This window comes from Pseudopipra pipra, chromosome 2 (assembly GCF_036250125.1).
Source record: "Pseudopipra pipra isolate bDixPip1 chromosome 2, bDixPip1.hap1, whole genome shotgun sequence".
Classification (NCBI taxonomy): Eukaryota; Metazoa; Chordata; class Aves; order Passeriformes; family Pipridae; genus Pseudopipra; species Pseudopipra pipra.
The window spans coordinates 48,619,714-48,642,044 of NC_087550.1; the positions used below are offsets into that span (position 1 = coordinate 48,619,714).

Here is a 22,331-nt window from a genome sequence, read left to right on the forward strand (position 1 = left end):
CTGGCAGATCCATGTTCCTCTCTCCCATGTAGCCAACCTCAGGCATCACCTGCTAGCTCATTCTCTGGCTGAAGCCTCACCTGGAGATGCCCATCATAGCATCCCTGAAGTTCTCTGGCCCTCAGATACACATCTATGGCCTTTCCTACCCTCTCCCTGCTTGTATCTTCAGACCTCTGGCAGTAATACTTTTATTTGGTGATTTTACGTTCCCTCAGGGCAAAGTGGCATGGCTACATTGATATAGACATGTCCAGTAATGATGTGTATAGGCATCATAATAATATTAGCAATAATGATCAATGCAATAGAACTGAAGTTTTTTCAAGTTATTTTACTCCTTCTACAGTCTAGTAAGAGGAACAATCTATAACAAAGGTCTGTCAATTGTAAATGTCTATCAAACCAATGATGTGCCAACTTTTTAATTGTAGAAATAATATGGTTTTAGCCATCACAAAACATGAATTCTAGCTTCACTTGAAAAATCAATCTCTACCTTCTTATTGTCAGTGCAGTACAACCTGTTTAAGTTAACATTAGCTTTTGTTTAATCGAATTACACAGAACAAGTCACAAAAGGATGTCTGGATTGAACTGAGTGTGTTGAAAACAGATACTACTTGGCTGACTTAATGTATTCCTCTTTTTTGAGCTCCATATAATGTTCACATTAGAAATCAACACATTAAAATTTTTGTTATCCTGCAGTTATCCCAACAGAGTGCTAGACATTTTACAGATGACATAAAGATGATGTTGCAGTCCTGGAGTGCTTAGTACCTAAATAGGCAATAGCCCAATTAAAAGTGGGGAGTCAAAGTGACTGAGTCAGGAGATTACCCTATGTTTAGTTTATTAGGGGATTTATATGAGGAGATAGTCATGTGTTTGTGTGCATGGGTACATAGATCTGCATGCGCACAAGCACACATGTATGGTCTGGTCTGCTGTTCATATATCCTCTGGGAAGATGTGTTTTCAGTGACTGTATAAGGGATAGGGCTGGAGCATCACAGCATCTGGAATCACCAACAGGGTCACAGTTACAGGCACCAAGGGAGAAGGACCAGACAGTGAGATGACCTGACTGCATCACCTAAGTGCAATGTGAGGGCAGCCAAGGAGTCCCACATACATTGGGTAGTGCAGAGACAAAAATGGTTGTGTGTATGCAGCTCTGTGAGCTGTAAAAGAGAGCCCAGTGAGTAGTTTCCCTTCTGCAGACAGGGATATTCCCACTGTTCATGTTCATTTGCACCAAGCAGGTGTGATGAATATTTTACATCCCACACAGGTTCGTCCCATCTGCCCTTGGCAGTGTTTCCTGTGGCGCAGCACGTGTCTCTGGGCAGTTGCAGAAATGAACAGCAGTACCTGTCCTCAGCAGCACCGCTGGGCTGATGGCTGCCTCCCAGGCAGACAGGCTCCACAGCTGTTATTGCCACACTCTGATTTCATCTGCAAAGGAAAAAAGGCTACATTTCTTCCTTGTTTTTTTTCTTGAGAAAAGCGACCTTGGTATATATAGTGTAGAGAACTCTGTTTGGAAAGACCTAAAAGAGGAGCAAGTATATATTGAATGCTACTGCTAAACTAAAGAGGCCAAAGTAAAACTGCAATTTAGTGCATTTATCACAAATATAAACACAACATCTTGTCCATTAAGCTAACTAATCACTAGTTCTTGTAGAGGAAAGCTAAGATACCTTTATAGACATATATATATGTATCAGATGATTGAATGGAATTGTAGAATCATTTAGGTTGGAAAAGACCATTAAGATCATCAAATCCAGCTGAGGTGTAATATTGAGATGTCTGCTTTAACCTGCCTCACATTTAACTCCAGGCAGGAGATAAACACCAAGGCAGGTCTTCAGATAGGCAAAGCCACCCCTGCCCTTTGGAGAGGCAACAACAACTCACAGATAACTTGCAGGTTAGGGAAAGATGCGCTTGATAGGTGTAAGTGCCTGCAGAGTTATTCTGTCCTGGAAAGTAGAAGGAAAATGTTCATGAGGGACTGGATATTGTCCCTATATCTCTGCATTTCTAGTAGGGTCCATGTTGCAAAAGAAAATGGTTTCAGGATTTCTTTCTGCTCTGACTGTAAAGAAACAGAGATCACCTCCTTATTTGGTACAGGCTTCCAGATATTTGGCCTGATCTTTTTTTTTTTTTGCTTTCACCTTTTGCTAACTGATATTCTTAAAAACAAACACATTACAAAGGAGCATAACACACTCAAAGCAATGGCTAAATGCATTAAAAGGATTAATTTAGAAATAAGCATGGAACATTTGGATATATGCCATATATTTGTGTAGGTACCATACAATTGACCATAATGCTTGAACTTCTTTCCCATAGTCTTGGAATATCTTCTGTTTCATGTAAAATTTCATTTCACCTATCTTTAGTTAAAATGAGATACTAGAAGTTACTGAGTTTTAGGTGCATTTTAAAAAAATTGTTCCGTCTTCTTTCCCCTGCCCCAAAGGTGTTTTTAAATGTCATTTGTAGAAAGACTCCAGATTATTTACTGTATTCCCTCACCACAGCATATTCCTAAACTACAATGCTCTGCTGATATAACTCTGTCTCTCCAAAATTACTGTTGCAATCCCAGGGGGTGAGAGTGTAAATATCGTAAGTCTTCTTATGTAGATCCATCAGCAGATGCATTCTGACCTGATGCGCGAGAGGGATTTTGTGGCATTGTAGTGGAACTTTCCCTGTTGATGAAAATTCCTCGCAAATGTGAGGTTGTTCCAGTGCAAAGCAAGGCTTGAAAATACAGATAGACTATGATTACTATTCTTACCTTAAGCATTTCAAGACTGTGTGCCACATCTGCAAAAACCTCTCATATAGACATTCTGACAGAAAAGCATCACTTTCTTTATAATTGGATTTCTTATTTGATCTTCAGTTCTTCAGGTACAATTTCATATCCCCACTGCAGTCCATGTGGATTGTGGTTACAGATTTTAGCAGCTAGAGACCCACATATTTGATTAGCGGACTGCAATCTGCCTACACTTTGAGCATATAAAACCAATGTGCTCATATTCCCACTGCTTCAGTTTTGAGGAGTGATGGATGCAGCAAAGCCAGGCTAAAGCCAGCTCTGCTTGGAGCTGTCTTTCAGTACAATCCTGACTTCCCTCTGTGCAAAGCCCAAGACTTCTTCCCTTCACCCCCACAATTCTGGCTGATACTAATCAAACAGAGAGCCTGGCTCAGAGAGGGTGTTTGGACCTGTCAATAATATGGAGTGATTTGGATCAAGGAAGCTGAGCCCGTTCAAACAAAATGTGTTGAAATGCAACCAGATGTTAATTAATAAATGTAAATGCAGAATACAGGTCATGCCTACAGAACCATGTTCTGGGCGTCAGCTGTAAGGGAGCAACTCCAGAAGTAATTAGAGTTTCTGCTGTCAGCACAAATCAATGTGAGCTCCTGTTGTGAACATGTGTTATGAAAAACTGTCAAGATCTTGGGGTGAGTAAGCAGAGACATAGCAAGTAGAAGTAAGGGGTTGATAACATCTGCACATTCAGCACTGGGGAGACTGATACGGAATATATGACATTTAGCACTGGTGCTCACACTTTAGAAACAATGAAAAGATAGGGAGGAAACAGAGGAGAGCAACAAGCAACTGTGAGATCTGGAAAAATCCTTTGCTGTGATAAATAGCAGAGCACAGCTGATTTTCTTTGTAAAAAAGGACAAAGTGGCTTGAGTCCAGGGCAGAACAGTCCCCATAAGAAGTGTTTTCTGTGTACCAGAAAGCTCTTTCCTCTAGCAGGGGAAAGTTTAGCACAAACTGCTTCAACACGTGAAAGAAACACAGACCTTTAGGAGTAGACATGATCAGTTATTAGAACAAACCACTGGGAGAAGAGAAAGCAGCTCCACACCTTCATGTCTGCAGTTTGCCAATGGATGCCTTTGTAGAGGGGATGCTTTCATCAAATATAGTTATAGAACAGTAACTGTGTAAAATGTCATGTCCCATGATACAAAAACCATGTTATTTGATTGAACCATCTCTTTGTCCTTTGTCCTTAAATTCTACAAAGATCTGTTGGCTGCAAGAATATCTGGACATAAAATATTTCATGATACAATGGGTGTTAGAGGGGAGATACCTATTTTGAGGTTGGAAGCCTTTTCAGATAGATGTTAAAATGAGTTTTCCATGCAGAACAGCTTTTCATCACACTCTCTAATGCAGAGTTACTTGCATCTTTTGAAGTTTCTGGCAATAATCATGTCTCAATGCAGGATCTAGATTAGATGGACCATGACTCAAAGATATATATAAATGGTAATTATTATGTTCCAAGGACTTTGACATTTTTGCTATTCTTTCAAGTGGAAAGTACATCTACTAGATACTCTTTCTATGTCCTCACAGACATCCAAAAACATGTTGCTGTCCTTTTGAATCAGATACCCAAACCACAATCTGTCTCTCACTTAACCTCCCTTTCAAGTCTGAGCTGTCTGGTTCCAGAAGTGAACTCTAAGTTTCAGCTGCAACACTCCTGGAATTCCTTGGCCTTGCTCTCACCCCGGAGATCTGATTCAAATGCTGCTTCCTACAATCACTTCTCGCACATTATAATTTCAGAAGGTGATTTGAGAACTATTTATTATGGTTCCTTCTTAAAACCAGCTCTAACTACAGAGCAATTAGTATTTTAAAAATAAGTTCTAAAAATCATCTGAGTTAGGTTTTCTTTGTATGAAAACATCCCAAGACCACAACTGATGGATTGGATTCTTAATATTAGTAAGTACTCTTCCTCTTAGCAGAACACTGAGAATCTTCCTTATAGGAGGAACTTGGTTCATGTAAAGCTGCTGGAATTTTTTGTCACTGACATTACTGTTGCAGGATGTCCCTTGCTCTGCTTGGCCTTAAAGCAGCTTGGAGTTGTCATTGGCTTTGGTCCAGAATAACTCAGGAGTGGAAGAGGGGAGATTCCCTGTTTGTTGTGAGAAGAAGGGAACATTTCTCTGCAAAGTTGATTTAAGAGAATGGCCATCTGCTTCCAGCTACTGAGAGGTTTGGAATTTAGAAACAGCCTTGCAGGGGATGTATTCTTGGGTAGAAGGCAGGTGAGGAGTTCAGTGAAAACATGCATTTTTCCTTGTGATCTTGGTGTATAAAGGATATTTCGTATGAGAAGACATGAATTCCTTGTCAGCAAGAATTAGTTCATTTGGAATTCTCTGCAAATGCTTCCTTTGAACTGTTCCAGACAACAAGAGCTAGGAAACATACTAATAAGGTATTGTTCTCTCGTGCATTTTAATCCATGGCCTTACAAGCTACTGACATTAAAATAAATGTAAGGCTACACTAGCAGAAATAACAAAAGTCTGAAGGAATTCTGTTTAGTTCCTCACATTCTTTGTATATGAGAACTGAATTAAAAAATTAGTCAGCTGGCTGGGCTCTCACGCTTGAGAAACAGAGAACATATAGTCCATGTTAAATTGTTAAATTCTAGAGTAAATATTCTATTCATCTAATTATGCAATGGCATAATTGTATAATTGAAAAACTATATAAAAAAATGTTTTCTTCCATATAAGTTTGCCCGAGGATCATTAAAACCTCATGATACTGAGTAATACGCAAAATATGAAACCTTACTGTAAATCCAAGGGAGATTGCCATTCAGGGGACATCTGGCATGACTTCTAGCTCTAACCAAATCATCTAGCTGAAACTCATGACTGACTGCTCCTGTCTTCAGAAATCTCAAAATCACTATATTAGATTTCTGAATCATTTTTTTAAGTTAGGTAAGAACAAAAATAGCAGCTTCAAACTGGAAGATGGTGTTCTACATGTATATGTGTAAAGTGCAGTGTGGAGAATTGTGCTACTAACAACAGAGCTGCGTCAGAGAAAACTTGCAATGCACCTCCAGCAAGGAAGATGAAATGTACTAGTGAATGTATTTTCTTTTCATATTTCTATGGTTTTCAGTCTGACAAGGTTAGGGTTCAGGGGCTTGTGATAGGACTCTCCTCACAGCTGAGAGCAGTGTGGACTCCATTCCTTGTCCTGGGGAAGCTGATCCTGCCCTAGCAAGGTTGACTCTCCTCAAATTCATCACTTTCTCACTCCGTTAGGTTTAATCCCAATCTGATTCACTGCACAAACACTTGTGTGTCCACAAGGAAGGAATCTGAGACAAAAAAAGTGACCAGGAGAAGGGAAGATGAAATCACTTCCTTTGACAGCAACAGTCATCTTCACTGGTTTCAAGCACTCACGGAAATATAATGTGACTAACAATTTCAATAAGTGAAGTTGGAAAGAGAATTTAGGACTAGTTGAGACTGTTTTCAAATTACACTGTATGCAGAACTGAAGAATTAACAATACTGATAATAAATGCATTGCAGTCTTTGAGGCCCATGCTTGGTTTATTGAAAAATAAATTCAGTCTCCCCGGTTGTCTGCAATTCTGTCAGTATACTTAACTTCTCTCTTGTAGATATCAAAATTCTGTGGAATTCCACCTGCATATTCTGTCACACAAACTATAACTAACAGTTTTGAGAAGAGTATGTGCAGAGAAATAGGTTGTGATAATCACATAAGCAGTGCTGGATGTCCCTTCTGCCTGCCTTGCTCTCCCATCTTTGTCATGAATGATAATTCGTGGCACACCACTTAATCATCCTCTGGGCCTCCTGTTCAAAATGCATTACTGGAATAGCTTTGTTCTATCCTACCTCAGCACTGCCTTAGACAAAATGCTGGCCCTCACTGAATGCCGCCAAGCAGGCTTCTCCTCACACCATCCTTTGGAGGTGCTTAATGTTGGTGTCACAGCCACCTCTCACTGTTGACTGCAGAGAATGCCAGGAGGTGGCAGTTGCCAATAGCCTGACTTATCCATCACTCTTGAGAGTTGAGACGTCACAGAAGTTGCAGAGTCTCAGTTATGCAGCACGTAACCAGAATCTGACCTTCCCGTCTCTCCTTATCTCCTCATTCCTGTAGTCTACTGTTTCTTGTCTCCCTTCTCCACAGCATATTTCTTTGTCCTCTGAAATGCTATCTGCAGAATCGGGTGAAGCAGTTTTTGAACTTGTGGTATGCCCCACCTCAGCCTTCTCTCCCCATTATCTCTCTCTGTATTCCTGTGGTGTTTTCTTCAGTCCTCTTGGTCCTCACTTGTAACCACTGTCTCCAACTTTCTCCTAGTCTCCTATTTCCATAAGCACTGGATACTGTTGATAACTTATTCCTAGAACTGGCAGTCCTCTTCCAAAACATATTTGCATCCCTTCATGTTTCCTGTGCTGTCTTTTGCTCTCATGCCCTCAGACTGTTATCTATTCAAATTAAGTTAAATATTTGTTTGAGTACTTCGCATGGTATGCCCCTCAGCAAGCATTTCCAGTGTTTCATAAAGGATGAATAATATGCAGTTCACTTGAGGATTCTCCTACTCAGTGACACACATAGTACAATGTTACTACCTTTATCTCCCAGAGCTTTCCCAAGACTTTGGTCCCATTTTTCATTCTCCAAAGATCTCCATCTTCACACTTGCCAAATCTTTGCGGGCCAGCACTGCAAAGATCCAGGGAAAGCACAATCACTCCCAGGAAGGTTAGCCAACCTCCATAAAATTGGGAAATATCAGATACTAATAGTTAGGAATCCCAATCTTCTTATATATGTTAGAATATATGTATAGAACCCTGATGAAATGATTTATTGTTTATTCTCTGTATAGCAGGGTGTATCCACTCATACATAAAGACCATTATGGAGTTAAAGAGAATAAAGTGCCCCATTTGGGGGCCTTAGTAAATTATAAAATGTGGCTAATTTATCCCTACCTCTCCCAATTTAGTTCAGATAGATGTGAAATATTGAAATTGCTTGGACAGTAAATAGGAAGTGTATTATGTGTTTCATGGAGGGTAGTGTTGATTCTGCCACTAAAGGAAAAAATTGCTGCCCATGGTGCCTCTTTACCATTAGGATAGGTTGTTTACAGACTAAGCATCCTCTGGGACATTTAGGAAAACATAGATGTCTTCTTTGGGCTGTAATTACCCAGGAGCTTTTACCCTGTGAGGTACTAACTACATTGTGTTTTCACTGAAGTCAATAAATGTTTTAAAACATACCCTGTTAAGTCGCTTGTGGTGTGCAACTATTTTTATGTTTTAAAATCTCTTTTTAACACTTTTAACAGACTTACTCTTCTTATACTTGTTGCTGATTCTATACATAACAAGGAACTTATCTGTATTTTCTGTTCAAATAATGAAATAAAAGCTACAACTTTCATGTAAGGTTCTTTTTACCTTAACAGCACAGTTTTTTTCAGCCCCTGTTGATCTCTGTCTTATCCACAGACCTCTTCTTTCTGCCTTGAAGGGCAATGTGAGTCAGATCTGCTGGGACAGAGTTCCATGCAAACCAGTTTGGCAGAGGCACATTCACATTTTGGTTGTGGACCATCAGCAAAATGCGTAGCAATATACTGGCAACAATGCACAGACAAGCGGTACTGAATGGATAGGAAAGGCTAGCAAAGTTCATTCCAGGTCATCAAATCCAGTCTCTTCCTGTTGCCAACAAGCAAATCCTATAGCTTCTTCCCCAAAATGATCAAATTTCTGTTTAAAAGTAATTATATTTTCCTCTGTTCCTGCCAGAGGTCTGTTTAGGAAAGTTTTATGACTTAAGTATGCCCACATTTACACCCTTTTATTCTTATGTAATATTTTTTTTTGACCTTTAAGTGCTTCTCCCTCTCCTAGTGTTCTCCTCCCTGATGTATTTATAGAAAGCTATCATTTTTCAACTTTACTGTTTTCTTAGGCAGATGTGTACTTACATGGCACCCCTCCAGTGGTGTAGGCTACATATTCCCTGCATCAGAACTGCTATCCCAAAAACACAGGTGACCAGAACTGTGTGAGGTTTCAGGTGAGGTCTCCCTATGGCTTTTCATAAGGCATTTAGACTTCCCTGTTAGTCTTCCTAGAACCTAAGATTGTGTTTGCTCTATTCAGAACTGTACCATAGACATAGTTCTTAGTCATCCTATGACTGGATAAGCAACATTCTTTTTTTTTTTTTGCTGTTATTTACATCTGTTGAGTTTCCATCTTCTACTTGAATTTCCTATTATTTGTTCCTGTGACCAGGACCTTGAACTTCTCAGTATTCTGTATTTCTTCCCATGACCACTACTATAGCCCTACATATCATCCTTGACAAGCATTGTATTTTGACTCTCCCTTGACAGATGGTGCATCCCAGCATCTCATTAGCCCTCACTAATTTTTGACCAGGGTCATAAGTGAACAACATAACTTGCTCCAAGGATTGATCTTTGAACAGCTCCATTAATTATCTCCACTCAGCCCAATAGTTCCATTTACTGCAACTCCTTGCCCTCCCTGCTTAATTCTTCTTCAGCAACTCCCCATCTTTCCCAGCCTAATGAGCAATATTGTGTTTGGCAGCATATCTGAATTCACTGGGTCCCCAGTAGGTGGGAATTACATATTACCCTCATCTAAAAATATAAATTCTTTTGGTGTACAAAAGCATCAGTCTGAACTGGAGTGGGATCTGTCTGTCTTTGGTGCTTTGTTATGCTCGATACTTTTTTTTAATGTATTATTCCTCTCAGTATTTGTTCCAAGTACCACATGCCACTGAAATCAGGCAGATGACTAGCATTTTAAAATTAAGAGTTGATAAGTTAAAAAGCATGCTTTGAACTTGTTTTTTAAGGTGGCAGTTCTCATAGAATTTGGGTATAGGAATTGTCCTCTCCCTGGCGTGCCTGTTTTGCTGAGTTTTGCTCCTCTCTCAGCCATGTTCATTTCCATTTCTATATCCTTAATCCCCTAGACATTGATGCCTGCAAGTGTGTGTTCAAAGTCCTCCACATAGTGACCTACCTCCAATCTGTAATCATGCTCCCACCACAGAGACCCCTCCTGAATTCCTTCTTCATCGTCCTTGTTTATGCATTTGACTGAGGAACTGCTCTTTAAAATAGTTCAATTTTCCATTTGCTTTCTAGGCTTGAATCTTTTCTCACCTTAATGCTACACACCTTGACCCACAAGATGAGGCTTAATTTAAACTGAATGTTTGGGCTCACTTTCTCCAAAAGGATCTAAGCTGACCAAAGAGCCCAGGAATTCACCCATCACATCCTTATTCCTTATCAATCCCAAATTGGCTTCTGGGGCCTCGATGCACCCTAGCCAGAAGGACAAGCCATGACTTTTGCTTAATTTAAGTTTCACTTAAATATTTTATTTTCCAGTTTACTGCTTAAGTGGTACTAGAGTGGTGCATAGACCTTGCTAGCTAAACTCTAGCTTAGACTTATCATCACATGCAAACAGCAAATCTCCCGTTATTAGTGAAGTGATTGAAAAAGATGTGTACTTCAATTTAAAAGTATGACAAAAGGAATAATGACAAGGTTTTATTTTCCCTGCCTGATAGTCAGACACATTGGTCTAAATACTGTAGTTCTAATGGCCAGCTCAGAGAAATGGCTATGGTAATTCATCTCTAAATGGGAATATTTTTTTTTTGGTCTATGGCAGTTAAAAAGTTTCCAGTCAGGATTTGGACTGTAAAAGATCCAAATCACAGACTTCAGGTTGTGTGGCAAAAAAAGAGGCTTCTACAGTGCGGATAAAAAGATTTCACCATACAAGGAAGTCTCTTTTTAGCTTCATTCGGTAGCTGTTCAGTAGCCAACCAAATTAATTTTCATATGCTGTAAAGAAAAGTTAGATCTTGAACACAAAACACATGAACGTTGAGTGAGATTTTTAATTTATTTTGGTCTGGTGTTTGATTTTTGTTTGTTTGTTTGTTGGGGTTTCTATGTTGTTATTGTTGGGTTTGGTTGTTTTTAATTACTTGACTGATATTCTGAAACTCTGCTTGAATCCCTGGCAGGACTGAGGAAGGGTAGAGAATAAGATATTGGCATGAACCAGGCAGTTACCTGAGCATTTAAATGTAATTTAACAGTTTTGCTGGACATTCTTGTTGTTTCCTACTATTTTCAAAATCACTTTGTGCATCACCTCTTACAGTAGGACATACAATTAAAAAAAACCCTCCTGTTCAGAGAGGGACAGATCTGAGCATCTTTCCTATCAGAAACTGTTTAAGCTTTAAGGATAATACAGTTTTTCTGTATGTTTGGTAGTGGTTTGGCTTTCAGGAAAATAATGGGTTTCTGGTTTAAATAGGCATTTGCAGCATGAACACCTTGAGTGCGAGTCATTGAACTTTTTTGCCTTTTTCCGGAAGGCAATATTTTCAGGAAAATATTTCATGCCAGGGGCAAGAGCGCAGGAGAGGTGAGGCTGCTGCAGCTCGATACCCTGTGTCTGGACAAGAAAATATGTACCCATTGGGCACATGGATACAGATCAGACATATGCACCACTATGTGTATATATGCAGGTTAGGGTTATGTTAGAGTATGTGGTTTATATCCACATATACATGGCCAAAAAATTACCCCAGCCCTCGAGGATTACAGAAGTCTCTAGGTACGTTGCAGAGGTCTGTGTTTTTCCAATCACAAGGAGTCACTGAGGTCCAGAAAGGTCGATCTTCCTCGAGATTTAAATAAACGACTTCAGGGAAAGTCCTTACGGGGAGATCAAACTGTCTCGGGAGGCTGGGGAACGCTCGGGGGGACATCCCGCACGGCCCACGGAAGAACCAGTGGACCCACTCGGGGAGAGCAGACCGCTGGAAGCGGGGCCCCGTCCTCTGTCCCGCCCCGCTGGCAGCAGCCCCCGCGCCGCGGGGCCGCGCAGCACGGCGGGCAGCTGTGCTCAGCCGCAGAGCCTGCGGGGCGGCCGGGACGGGATCCAGTGCGGCAGAGCCGCGGTCCGCCGGCACCGCAGCCCTGCTGCCCGGCTCGCGCCAAGCAGTGGATTAGGGAGCGGTGCGGAGAGTAGGCGGGGGACGCTCGGGCAGCGAGCCGGGGGTCGTTCGCGTTAAAGGCACCATCCGAGCGGACACGGAAGACGGGGACTATGATGATCAGTGGCTGTGAATGCGGCAGGAAGATGAGAAACCAGAACCGCCCCGGCTGAGAACACAGGCTCACTCTGGGATTTCAGCGCGTTTGGGGATGTCGCTGCGAAGTTTCAAACCCCGTCCCTGCCGTCCCCCACCCCGGCACGTCCCTGCGATGGCGCTGCTGGACGTGCCCTGCTCTGGGCAAGCCTTTGCCAGCCGAAGCAACCGACCGCTCTCTTTCGGGAGAGGCCCGAGCCAGCGGGCGAGCAGCGGTGCTCCGGCGGGGCGGGGAGCGGCCAGCGATCCGCAGGGGGCGAAGGTGCCGCCGGCTCCGCCACTCCGCACCCGCCTGGCCGCAGCAGCCGCCGGCTCGGCGACACCGTCCCTGCCCCGCTCCCGGCTCCTCGCCCCCGGCCCCGGCATCCCCCGGCGCCCCGGGACGCTTCAGGTCGACAAGTCCCCTTGGCCAGCCTCGGCGTGCGGGGACGCGACATCCCTTCCTGCCAGGGTCACCGCCCGGGGCTCATCCTCTGGCTCCGTGTCAGGCTGGCGGCAGTCCGGCGGGTGGCAGTACGGCGGGTGGCGGTCCTGCCAGGATGGGCAAATGCTGCTCCACATGTTTCCCCCCCGTTCGGTGCGAGGACGAGACGGTACTTTTGCCTCTTTTTATCCTTTCGTGAAAGGGAAGAAAAGTAGACGTGATAGAGCCTGTGCTGGCTGCTTCTCGCTGGCGTCGGTGGCGTGTGCGCATCCAGGGTGGCGGAGAGGGGACCGATGCTTGGCTTGTTTACAGAGTGGTGATCTCCCCTTCACCAGGGACAGGTCTAACTGTCGCTTTCTCATGCACTGCAGTGCCTTACATAAGTTTATCCTGCAGTGTAAATGTAAAGGTTGGATGCTTATGAAGCAAGGAGGGACGTTTGGCATCTTCTGTAGCAACAGTCGGCTTGATATCTTGCTCTGCTTTTCATACATTTTTAATAGCCATGCGGAGTACAAGTTATGAAGGAAACTTGCACAGAGTTTTAAAGTTTGAAGAGATATTATTCAGCCTATAGCTGTCCTAAGGTTTTACCTCTCCAACAATCCTCCTCTCTGACAGAATATTGATCCTCCAATGTAGGAGAAATGAAACAAGACAAAACTACCTTTTTTTCTTATGTCCGAGTGAGTCTAAATCGAACAAATACCTAGGCATCAAAATGGGTCATGTAACAAATGCCAGTGCAGAGGTAACTATGTAGCTACAGACAGCAGGAAAATAACATGTGCAAGAGAAGTTGTGGGACATTTCGAACACATAGAGGGGAACACATAGCTTTTCCCACTATTCTTCTGGGAATTTGCCTGGATTTTAAGTATATACAGAAGAGTGAGAGAACGAATGTATGCAATTAATTTGCTTGATAGAAAATATCTTGGCAGAAACAGGTATTTGTGAAGTATATTCTGTTTGGCTTTTTAAAATATTCATCTACTACATGAAATGAAAAACTGGTAGTGTCTCCCATTTACTAATAATATGTTCAAATATAGCTTGAGAAGTGCTACTAACTAGGTTAAGAAAAAATGTGTGGGTTAATATAAAACTTGTCAAATATAGTAGTCACTGGGGGATATCTAGGTGCTTGTGAACTTTAACCTAAACCTAAAGAATGTTATGAGAGAGGATTACCTGACAACATGATTAACAGCAATGTTAAAGCACTTCCTTTTTGAAGGAAAACTATAGATAATTTTGAGCATCAGCTGCCATGGGATTCAGTTGTTGCTTCTACAGGTATCATCTGAAATATTTATTGGTACAAGAGAATTCTCAATGTATTCTCTTTCCAATTTTTTATATAAGACCTTGCCACAGGGAAGTCTGAATAAAGCAACAGTGACTAAGCACCATTTGCAGGTCAGCATTTTTTTTTAATATTTTGAAAGCTTCAGATACAGAAAAGCTGTTCTGGACGAACAGTTTTAATAACAAGTGCCACAGAGCATCTCTGTGCAGTGCATTTCTTAGGAGGTATTGCGGAGAACTGAGAAGTGTTTGTGGAGACATTGTACATACATTTAGACCTCAGAATATGTGCAAACATGAAAGTTGGCAGGGTAGAGACACATGTAAATTTGGGAAGTTAACTTCCTAAGTTTACTTCCCAGCTGCGGTTGACTTCCTGTGTGGGTCTGGGCAATTTTCTGATGTTCCTTGCCTCATCTGACCCATTTCCATTTCTACAATGGATCTACTATTACTTACCTATTTTTAAAAAGCACCTGGAGGTTTAATTAATTAGCATTTCTAATTAATTAGTATTTCTCAGGTAGTTTGTAGTTCTCAGAGGAGACTCTAAGGCAAATCTCCCCACTCCACAATTATTCCTGGTCCAAAGTAAAATCTTGACCTGTCTCCCTGATGATGTCTCCTCAAGGATATCTTGCCTGTCATATGAAACTGTGCAACTGAAGCAGAGCCTTTCATAGAATCACTTAATCATTGTATAGTTTGGGTTGGAAGAGACCTTTGAAGATAATCTAGAGCAGAGACATCAGATATCCAGCCTCTGCCCCCAAGCCTTCATCACTACTTCTCTTCTTAATCTGTTTGGACAACACCAGCATCTTACCCATCCTCTGACTCGTATTTTTGCCAAGTTATTTTTCTAGGTCCTCACATGCAGTTATATCTAAATTCTGCTGATTTATTTTCTTAATACACTGTTAACTTTTGGCCAGTGTTATTTAATTGGATTAATTCATGTTTCCTTCCTATGTCTCTGGCTACCTGCCTGACTACATGCCAGGTTTTCTGGAGCTGCTTGGAAATTGCACCAATATAAGTCATGCCTCAGTCTATCCGCAGGGTGTTTTGAGTTGAACGGAGAATACACAAGTGCCATTTTCAGTGTCTGTTTCACTCACTGAAATGCAGTCTGACGTCAAGCCTTTCACAGGAGAAATATTGGGAAGTCTGTGTTATAAAGCTGATCATATGAAAAAGAGTTGCTACTGCGTCTTCTGCTCAACAGACAGTAGTTTAAACACAGAGCAAACATATCATTCTACCTATTCTATTCTATTTTTCTTTCTGTCTGAGGAGATGGGGCACATTCCAGACGCAAGACAACCGTTATATTGGAGAGTTCTGGAATGAGGAAGAAGGTTTTCTTCATCGCTGTCATGAGTGTAATTTTATTTTATGAAAATTACTTCAGCATCAGAGTAATTTCTTGGGATGCAGCAACAGAAGACCTTTGTCATCATTTTTCCAAGAAGTACTGAAACCCATCATTCATTAAAAGTACATGAAAAATAAGTGCGACATTTTAATTCATACAAAACCCACTGTTTCAGTTTCACAATTTGGCCAGAAAAAAATGAATTCCAGATCACATCAAAGGGATTTTTTTTTCCTCCCTTTCCATTTAACTACAGCAGTAAAATGCTGGATATTTGCACAATCTCCTTACAGTGTCTCTGACCTTTTCACCTACTTGAAACAGCTGTGTCGCTAGTATGGTCACTGAACCTTTTTAAACCTAAGTTGGATTTGGCCCTTAGCTGCTAACTGCGTAGCTCAGCTCCAACTGGTGGCCTAGTACAGGACCTCTACAAACCTCCTTTGGTATGCTGAGCCTGTCAGACACAAAACTATTGGGAGGGCAGCTGCTTACCTTGTCTTCTCTTTCAAATGTTTTGTTGAGATAAATAGTAATGAAGACTGATAAACCCAATGAGATGTCCTGTTAATTTGGTTTCTTATACATTTGTTTCAGGAAAGTTTTCCTTGTGTGCTTATGAATTTTCAAATTGCTTTGTTGTTTTGACATTGGATATATATGAATCTCAGCTATCTCTGATAGCTTTACATTCCAAAGTCTGATCCAGTTTTGCTCTACTGTAATGTTTGGTTTCCTTAGCACTGGCATTCCCAGTTCCCTGGTTGCACTGACAGTGAAGTGCTGGTTATCTGCAGAACCACGTCAATGATAACAAGTAGGGGCTTTTTCGGTTTGCATTACTGTCGTGTTTAGACTGCTGCAGGAACACATGCAGTTCAAACCTATCATGTCAGACTAACAAAGCAGGTTGCTGTAACAGAAGATGTCAAAGATTTTTGTAAATTCACTGTGCATCCAGGAACCCAGGAGGCCGATACAATGATTAGCCAAAACTGCACCTTGCTTCTCTTGCAGAAGAGGAAGATAAGGACTCATGTACTGTTGCTCTCTAGAAGAACGCTCTGAGAAAGAGGGACTACTTGAGGCCTTGGCACTGAGGCCAACCTTTGCATGTATAACCTCCCAGGAAACATAAATATGAGGTCCCAAAGAGCAAACAGGACACTAACCAATATAAAATACATTGGAAAAAGTATTGGCAAGGCAGTCAAATGACAGCAAAGGCACCTGAGCTGTGTCAATATCAGCTGCTTGAGACAGCCCCAGGGGCTGCTCTGGAAACCATGGCCCCAGGATGGTGGGAGGCAGACTTGAGGCCCACTGTCCTGGTAGATTGGTGTCCATGCTGGACCTTGAGTTATGGGATAGCATTTTTAAGCTGACACCATGGCAATTCTCTACATTTTTGGAAAGGGTCCCACCACCAAGTGTCCTCAAGGGTAGGACAAACCTTACCTAAGATAAAACATAATGTAATATTTCTAATGGGGGATCAAAATTCTAAAACCCCTTTTTTTTCCCCAGGATGTGGTTTTTTTAATTGCTTTTAATTTTCTTCATGTAAATAGAATAGTAACAATACCACTGAATTCTGCTTATCTGTAGGTTCTGCCAATGGTTTGTGCAGAGCTTTCTTGCTTAAATGGCTTTTGTTTCAAATAGTGGGAGCCTGGTAATTTGAGTGGGTGCTCCCCATCTGCAAGTACTGTACCCACTATATCCCTGTGCAGACACCTTCAAGGGCACCAAGTCCTGGCAATCTGTCAAGAACACTTCTTAAAATTACTCCTGTGAGTTAAACAGACAGTGTGGGCAGATGCAGTGGTATTCTCCAAAAGGGGAAACCTTATCTCTGTAAGGCTGCTGATTTGGGAATATGTGTGAAGGGATCTGACTTTTTAACATACCAGGCTGTATTTATCTGGACCTTTTAATTTTTTTTTTCATAACTTTTTTACTAATTAGAAAAAAAAAAAAAATCACAAAAAAAATGCACATCATTTTATTCTGAGCCTAATGCAGTTGGTTGGGACTGGACACTCTGCAGTCCTGGCACACAGCCCCATGTGCATTACTCAGCAGGGTATGGAGCTGACTGGAGGAACCAGGCCTTGCACTCCTGGTATCTTCCCATAACTGAGTAAGAAAGATGCCCACATCATCTGGGTCTCCTCAGACTCTCAAGGCTCTCAAATCAGCTCAGTTTCTCACTCTGTTTACAGCAAACTTTCTGGAAAGTGTGTCCCTTGGATCTGGTGGAAGTCCTCCCAAGATGGCAGTAGTAAAAGATTAATATAAATTCCACATTCCATTATTCTGGTAGTACCAGAAATAAAGCTGTGTTAGTTCTCTTAATGGAGTTAAAAATTAGGTGCAGGAAAAATAAACAGAAAGATTAAGATCTGAAATATTTTTTCCACTTTCATTTTTGTAATATAGAACTAATTTGCTATCCTATCTGCTATGTATCCTGCTGCCAAACTAATCCTTTTTGTGTCCTAGATTTTTGTTAGCCTTGCTTGCTTATTACTGAAAGATTTTGTTTCTAGGACTCCTTGTAGTTCAATTTACTACTGCACTGCCCTTTCTTTTGAATATAACTTTTCTGTAGTGTTCTTTTAGGATTCTTGACCTTTTCTAACCTGGAACATATTTATAGTAGTCTGATCTAGTTTTCCTAATAGTGAACTTCCCAGCAGGATACCTTCTTTTATCTTCCTCCTAATATGATTCAGGATACATCTCAATTTAAAGTGCCCATACGATTGAACCATTATGCTCGGATTTATTGTAGAAAATCAAACTCCAGTGGAGTTTTCCTAAGAATTTTCTTTGTCAGTTTGTACAGCACTCATCAGATATCTTCTGTCAAAGTTCTTTCATTTTATTAGTAACACCTTAACATTGCTAATGTAAATATATTTTTATTTTCCTTTAGCCAATTCATGCACTTTACTTCCTTAAGTATTTGGATTTCTTTTGAGACTAGTCAAGGAAAGGAGCTCTTGTTCTTTACAGGTAATGAAATCACAGGAATAAACGTGGAAATAGTCATGAACTTCAGGTTATTAGTGGTGTCTGTATGGGTATGCTCACCATGTCTAGAACGGTGTGAGTACAGCTATCTGCTCTGCAAATTTGACTGTGTGAGCGTATTATTATGTTTGGAGGTGGTTAAATGCAGACATAAATAGATTAAAGTCTTTTAACAGAATTAATAAATCAATATTGTACATGCAGTCCAGCCATAAATGGTACACAGGTTGACCAAAATATGATATTTAAAAAAAAATGTCTTTTTAGACACATAGGAGTAAATAGAGTATTTTGTGCTGTCATGTGCACGAGTGTGTGTACATGTATTCACAGACATACAGGGTATTTCTAGCCAGTGAGTCGTGGTTCCTAAGCTTGATTTAAAAACTGAATGAATTAATTATAATCCCACTCCTCTCCCCTAAAACAAATCTGAGGAATCAATCTAATCTGCTTTACTAAATGAACACATGAAAGTGCTTATCTGGGGTAAAACTGGGGACTATACATACTTTTCTCTCTTTTTCCTCAAACAGAATGAAAATGCCCTTGTGAAAATAAAGGAGTTAGGAATCGAGCTTGCAAAGATCAGGGATGAAGTTGGTAAGTAGTACAAGAAAAGTAACAACGAAGTGATTTTCTCACTTTACACAAAATCAGTTATTATTATTATTTGTGACCTGATCCTGGAGAACCTGCATGCATGTGATGAAGTGTCTTCTGAAGCCTACTGGCCAGGGGTTTTGTGGCTTTGCAGGGAACTGTGGTTTTACCTCTTTGCTGTGGAGATGGGACCATCACCACACATGCTGGAGCTAGTTGTGCATCATCTTTACTAGAGAAATTGTTCTTCATAAATCCATAGCTTCCATTCTCAAACATCACCACTGCCAAGGACAAAGCATAATGATGAAAAGTGGGAACTTGAGACTGTTGCAGTGCATGGTGACTAGGAATGCATCACTTAATTATAAACATTTGCATGGTTTGCAGTTCAGATACAAACTGAAGGACACCAAGCTCCAAACTTGCTAATTAATATCTCTAAGGTCTCTTCCTGGTGGAGACAGGAAGAGCAATGCATCCCATTTGATCTGTGTATTACCTGGGTATCTGCATACATCACTTTTCCTTTTGGTTTCTGATCTAGACAGGGGAGACAGGGAGAGTGTAAAGATATTGCAACTCCTGAGAGAGAAGGTGGGCTTTTGCTCTGGCTTCAGTCAACAGTCTGAGTTCTTTTGGGCTTGAATCTCCCCAGAATGAGTATGATGTAAGGTTCATCTACCCCAGGGCAAATGGAGAGGAGGACCACTGGGGCAGGGGACACCCTGGGTACTGAAAGGTGTTGGAACCACAAATGACTGGAGTTATGAACAGGGGGGACTTCTTAGCTTTCCCTTCATGTGGGAGCCCAGTTGCTGGGTCATACAGTAAACACAGATTGTGCCAAGTGGACAGAGGGTGACTTGGCTGGCAAAGGAAGGCTCAGGCCAAACCCCTGTGAGATGGGCAGAACTGCAGATCCTTCCTGTGCTTCGTCTTCACCTTGCCTAAGACAACCCACTTCAGAAAAGCTGAGCAAAGCCCTTTTCTGAAACCCATCAACTTGTGTTCCCTGATATGCCCCTCCAAAATTATTTGACTGATTTTCATTTCGTGGTGAGCTTTATTGTCCCCATGGCCAACATATACTGCAGGAATGGCAGAATAGCATTTGCAGTTATTCCCTGATGTCTGCCTTCCTCTATCCTCTGATCTCCACAGCTCTCAAAGAGGAATTGTAGCCACCTTTGGTTGGTTGGTACATTCTTTAGGCAGGGCATATCTGAAGCTCTTAGTTCAATATCCATTTCTCATTTGAAAGCCCTGCTTCAATCTAGCAGGGTGGGTTTGCTCATTTTCATGAGTGTTTTTTCAAGTGGCAGTGACATGGGAAGGAAAGAAAGGTTCAGTGCTGGAGATGAAGAGTTCTGCTTCCATTTACACCATGTTTGTACAGCTGAAGTGAATACAAATCCCTGATGGCTTTGCTGGAGAACATTGCCAAGGATATAAGTGCGTGCCCCTGTTTGGGGGTCACAGAGTAGGATGTTCAGTAACAGGAGATCATGGCACTGCCTGCCCTTGCTATTGCCCTTGCACATGCAGCAATAGACACCTCCTCTGCCCAGAACTGGGTCACGATGGCAAATGTGGAGACAATTTTGGTAAGAACCCCAGATACTCCAGAAGAGCAAGCTGAGCTGTACTGCTTCAGAAGGGAGATAAGCTGTAGACATGTATGGGCTTTCTTTCTCAGAAAGGGGAAAGGTGGTGTGAAATAGTCCTGTCCTCAGTGGTCCTGTAGGCATGTGTAATGGAGAGGAGCCATTACAGGCCAGCTCTTCCTGAGCAAGCCACCACTCTGGGAGACATCAAGATGCTGAGCAGAGGCTGTTTAGGAGTGACACACGTGTCTGGTCATCTGCTCAGTGAAGGTAATCTTCTCTCTATAACAGGTGCAACATGAGATGCAACGTAGCCAGGTAGAAGGACTCCCAGTAGCAGTGAACAAAAAAATGAACATGTGCAGGTATTGCACTTCAGCACAATGCAAAAAAATAAATCAGCAATACAAGTCCTAGTATGTATCCATAAATATGGAAGATCAATGTCTATGTTTTTTAGTGAAAGTCAAAAATTGCTGGACAGCCTGTTTTCCTTTGGTATGAAATTATAAAATTAAGTTTTGTGAAACAACCAGTGTTTTAAATCTGTGGAAAAGGTGAAAGGCAAATGCCACGTGCATGAGAGCTTTTCTTGTCAGTGCATTTCTTTGCTATCTCTAAAGCAGTTCAAGCTGGGGCTGTGGGTGCTACTGGAGACATGCAGTCCCCTTGTGCTATAGGAAGGTTATTTTACTCTCACTATCAGATGAATTATAGGTGATTCTATGAAGAAATTTAGGGAAAATCTACAGAGCATGTTATAGAACCAAGTTGTATTCTGACTTGTTCCGGTCACTTTGATAAGTAGTCACTCATTAATTTAAAAATAACCAGTCCAGTTAAACAGCATGGGTGTTGGTCAGAAATTCCTGATTTCTCATGTGTAAATTCACCATGTCAGACTCACTGATGCAAATGCCTTAATGAATCAGTGAAACAAGGCTGGATTTGCCAGGGTTGATAGAGGCAGTGTGTCCAACATTTAGTTATTTAGGCAATAGCTGTAATTCAGACTTACAATTTAGGCACTGAACATGCTTAGTTTTGAAAGCACATGGCCTTTGTTAACTTCAACAGAAACTGCAGGATTCTGCTATACAAAGCAATGAAGCTGCAAGAAAGAATACACTGTTCAGAAAAGTCAGAATTAAGTTTAAGGAAAATTCTTTTGGCAAATAAAAGCATTGTTGAAGCAATAGCAGTGATAGAGCATGTGTAAAATAGCTTAGGGAGACCTGCACCTTCTGGACCCAAGCAAAATATTTCGGTTCAGACAGTGCCCACTTTTACCCCCAGCACTCCTGTGAGTGTATCACACCTCGTCTGAAACCAGCATAGGTGAAAGAGGAAAGTGATTCTCCCTCCCCAGTCCTGGGGAGGAATATGGCCTCTATAAACACTGAGGGACTTGTTATTTTAAGCAATAAGATTTGCTCATGTATTTTGCTAGAAATAGCAAGGCTAGAAAAACATGAGAACCAGTCATTCTACAGTCAAGACACTGATCTTTATAAATTATAAATATAAGCACTTTTCAGCTGCAACACCGAGTCTCTTGAAATAAAGAGGTTTTGAAGATGGGCTATTTCCCTTCAAGCTAATTGAAATTAAATGTCAGAATTACCTGCTTCTTTTCTGCAGACCAATGGCATGTGAAGTGAGTTGAGAGGAGGTATAAAGATACATAAAAAAACTAGATGAAGACAAGACGATCTGATGTCAAGTTTAAAATTTGTATTATCTGTATTCACAAGAATTTGGAAGCCAAAGCCTGTGTGTCATTTCCTCCTGGATATGCCTCCCAGTCAAAGGACCCCTAAC

General features: G+C 41.4%; 1 protein-coding gene and 1 long non-coding RNA gene across 4 annotated transcripts in view; one reads left to right on the forward strand and one right to left on the reverse strand.

The window, feature by feature from the left end:
* MTUS2 (microtubule associated scaffold protein 2) overlaps window positions 1-22,331 on the forward strand; it is a 253,961-nt gene that overhangs the window by 203,794 nt on the left and 27,836 nt on the right. For all 3 annotated transcript variants that reach the window (XM_064645436.1, XM_064645438.1, XM_064645437.1), the window contains exon 8: window positions 18,837-18,903. In XM_064645436.1, the coding sequence (XP_064501506.1) occupies window positions 18,837-18,903 (67 nt within the window). The remainder of the gene's footprint in view (window positions 1-18,836; window positions 18,904-22,331) is intronic.
* Window positions 420-6,909, reverse strand: LOC135409634 (uncharacterized). The gene is made up of 3 exons (XR_010428283.1): window positions 6,775-6,909; window positions 4,164-4,302; window positions 420-1,461 (listed from the first exon to the last, which is right to left on the reverse strand). It is a non-coding gene; the product is annotated as an uncharacterized LOC135409634 (long non-coding RNA).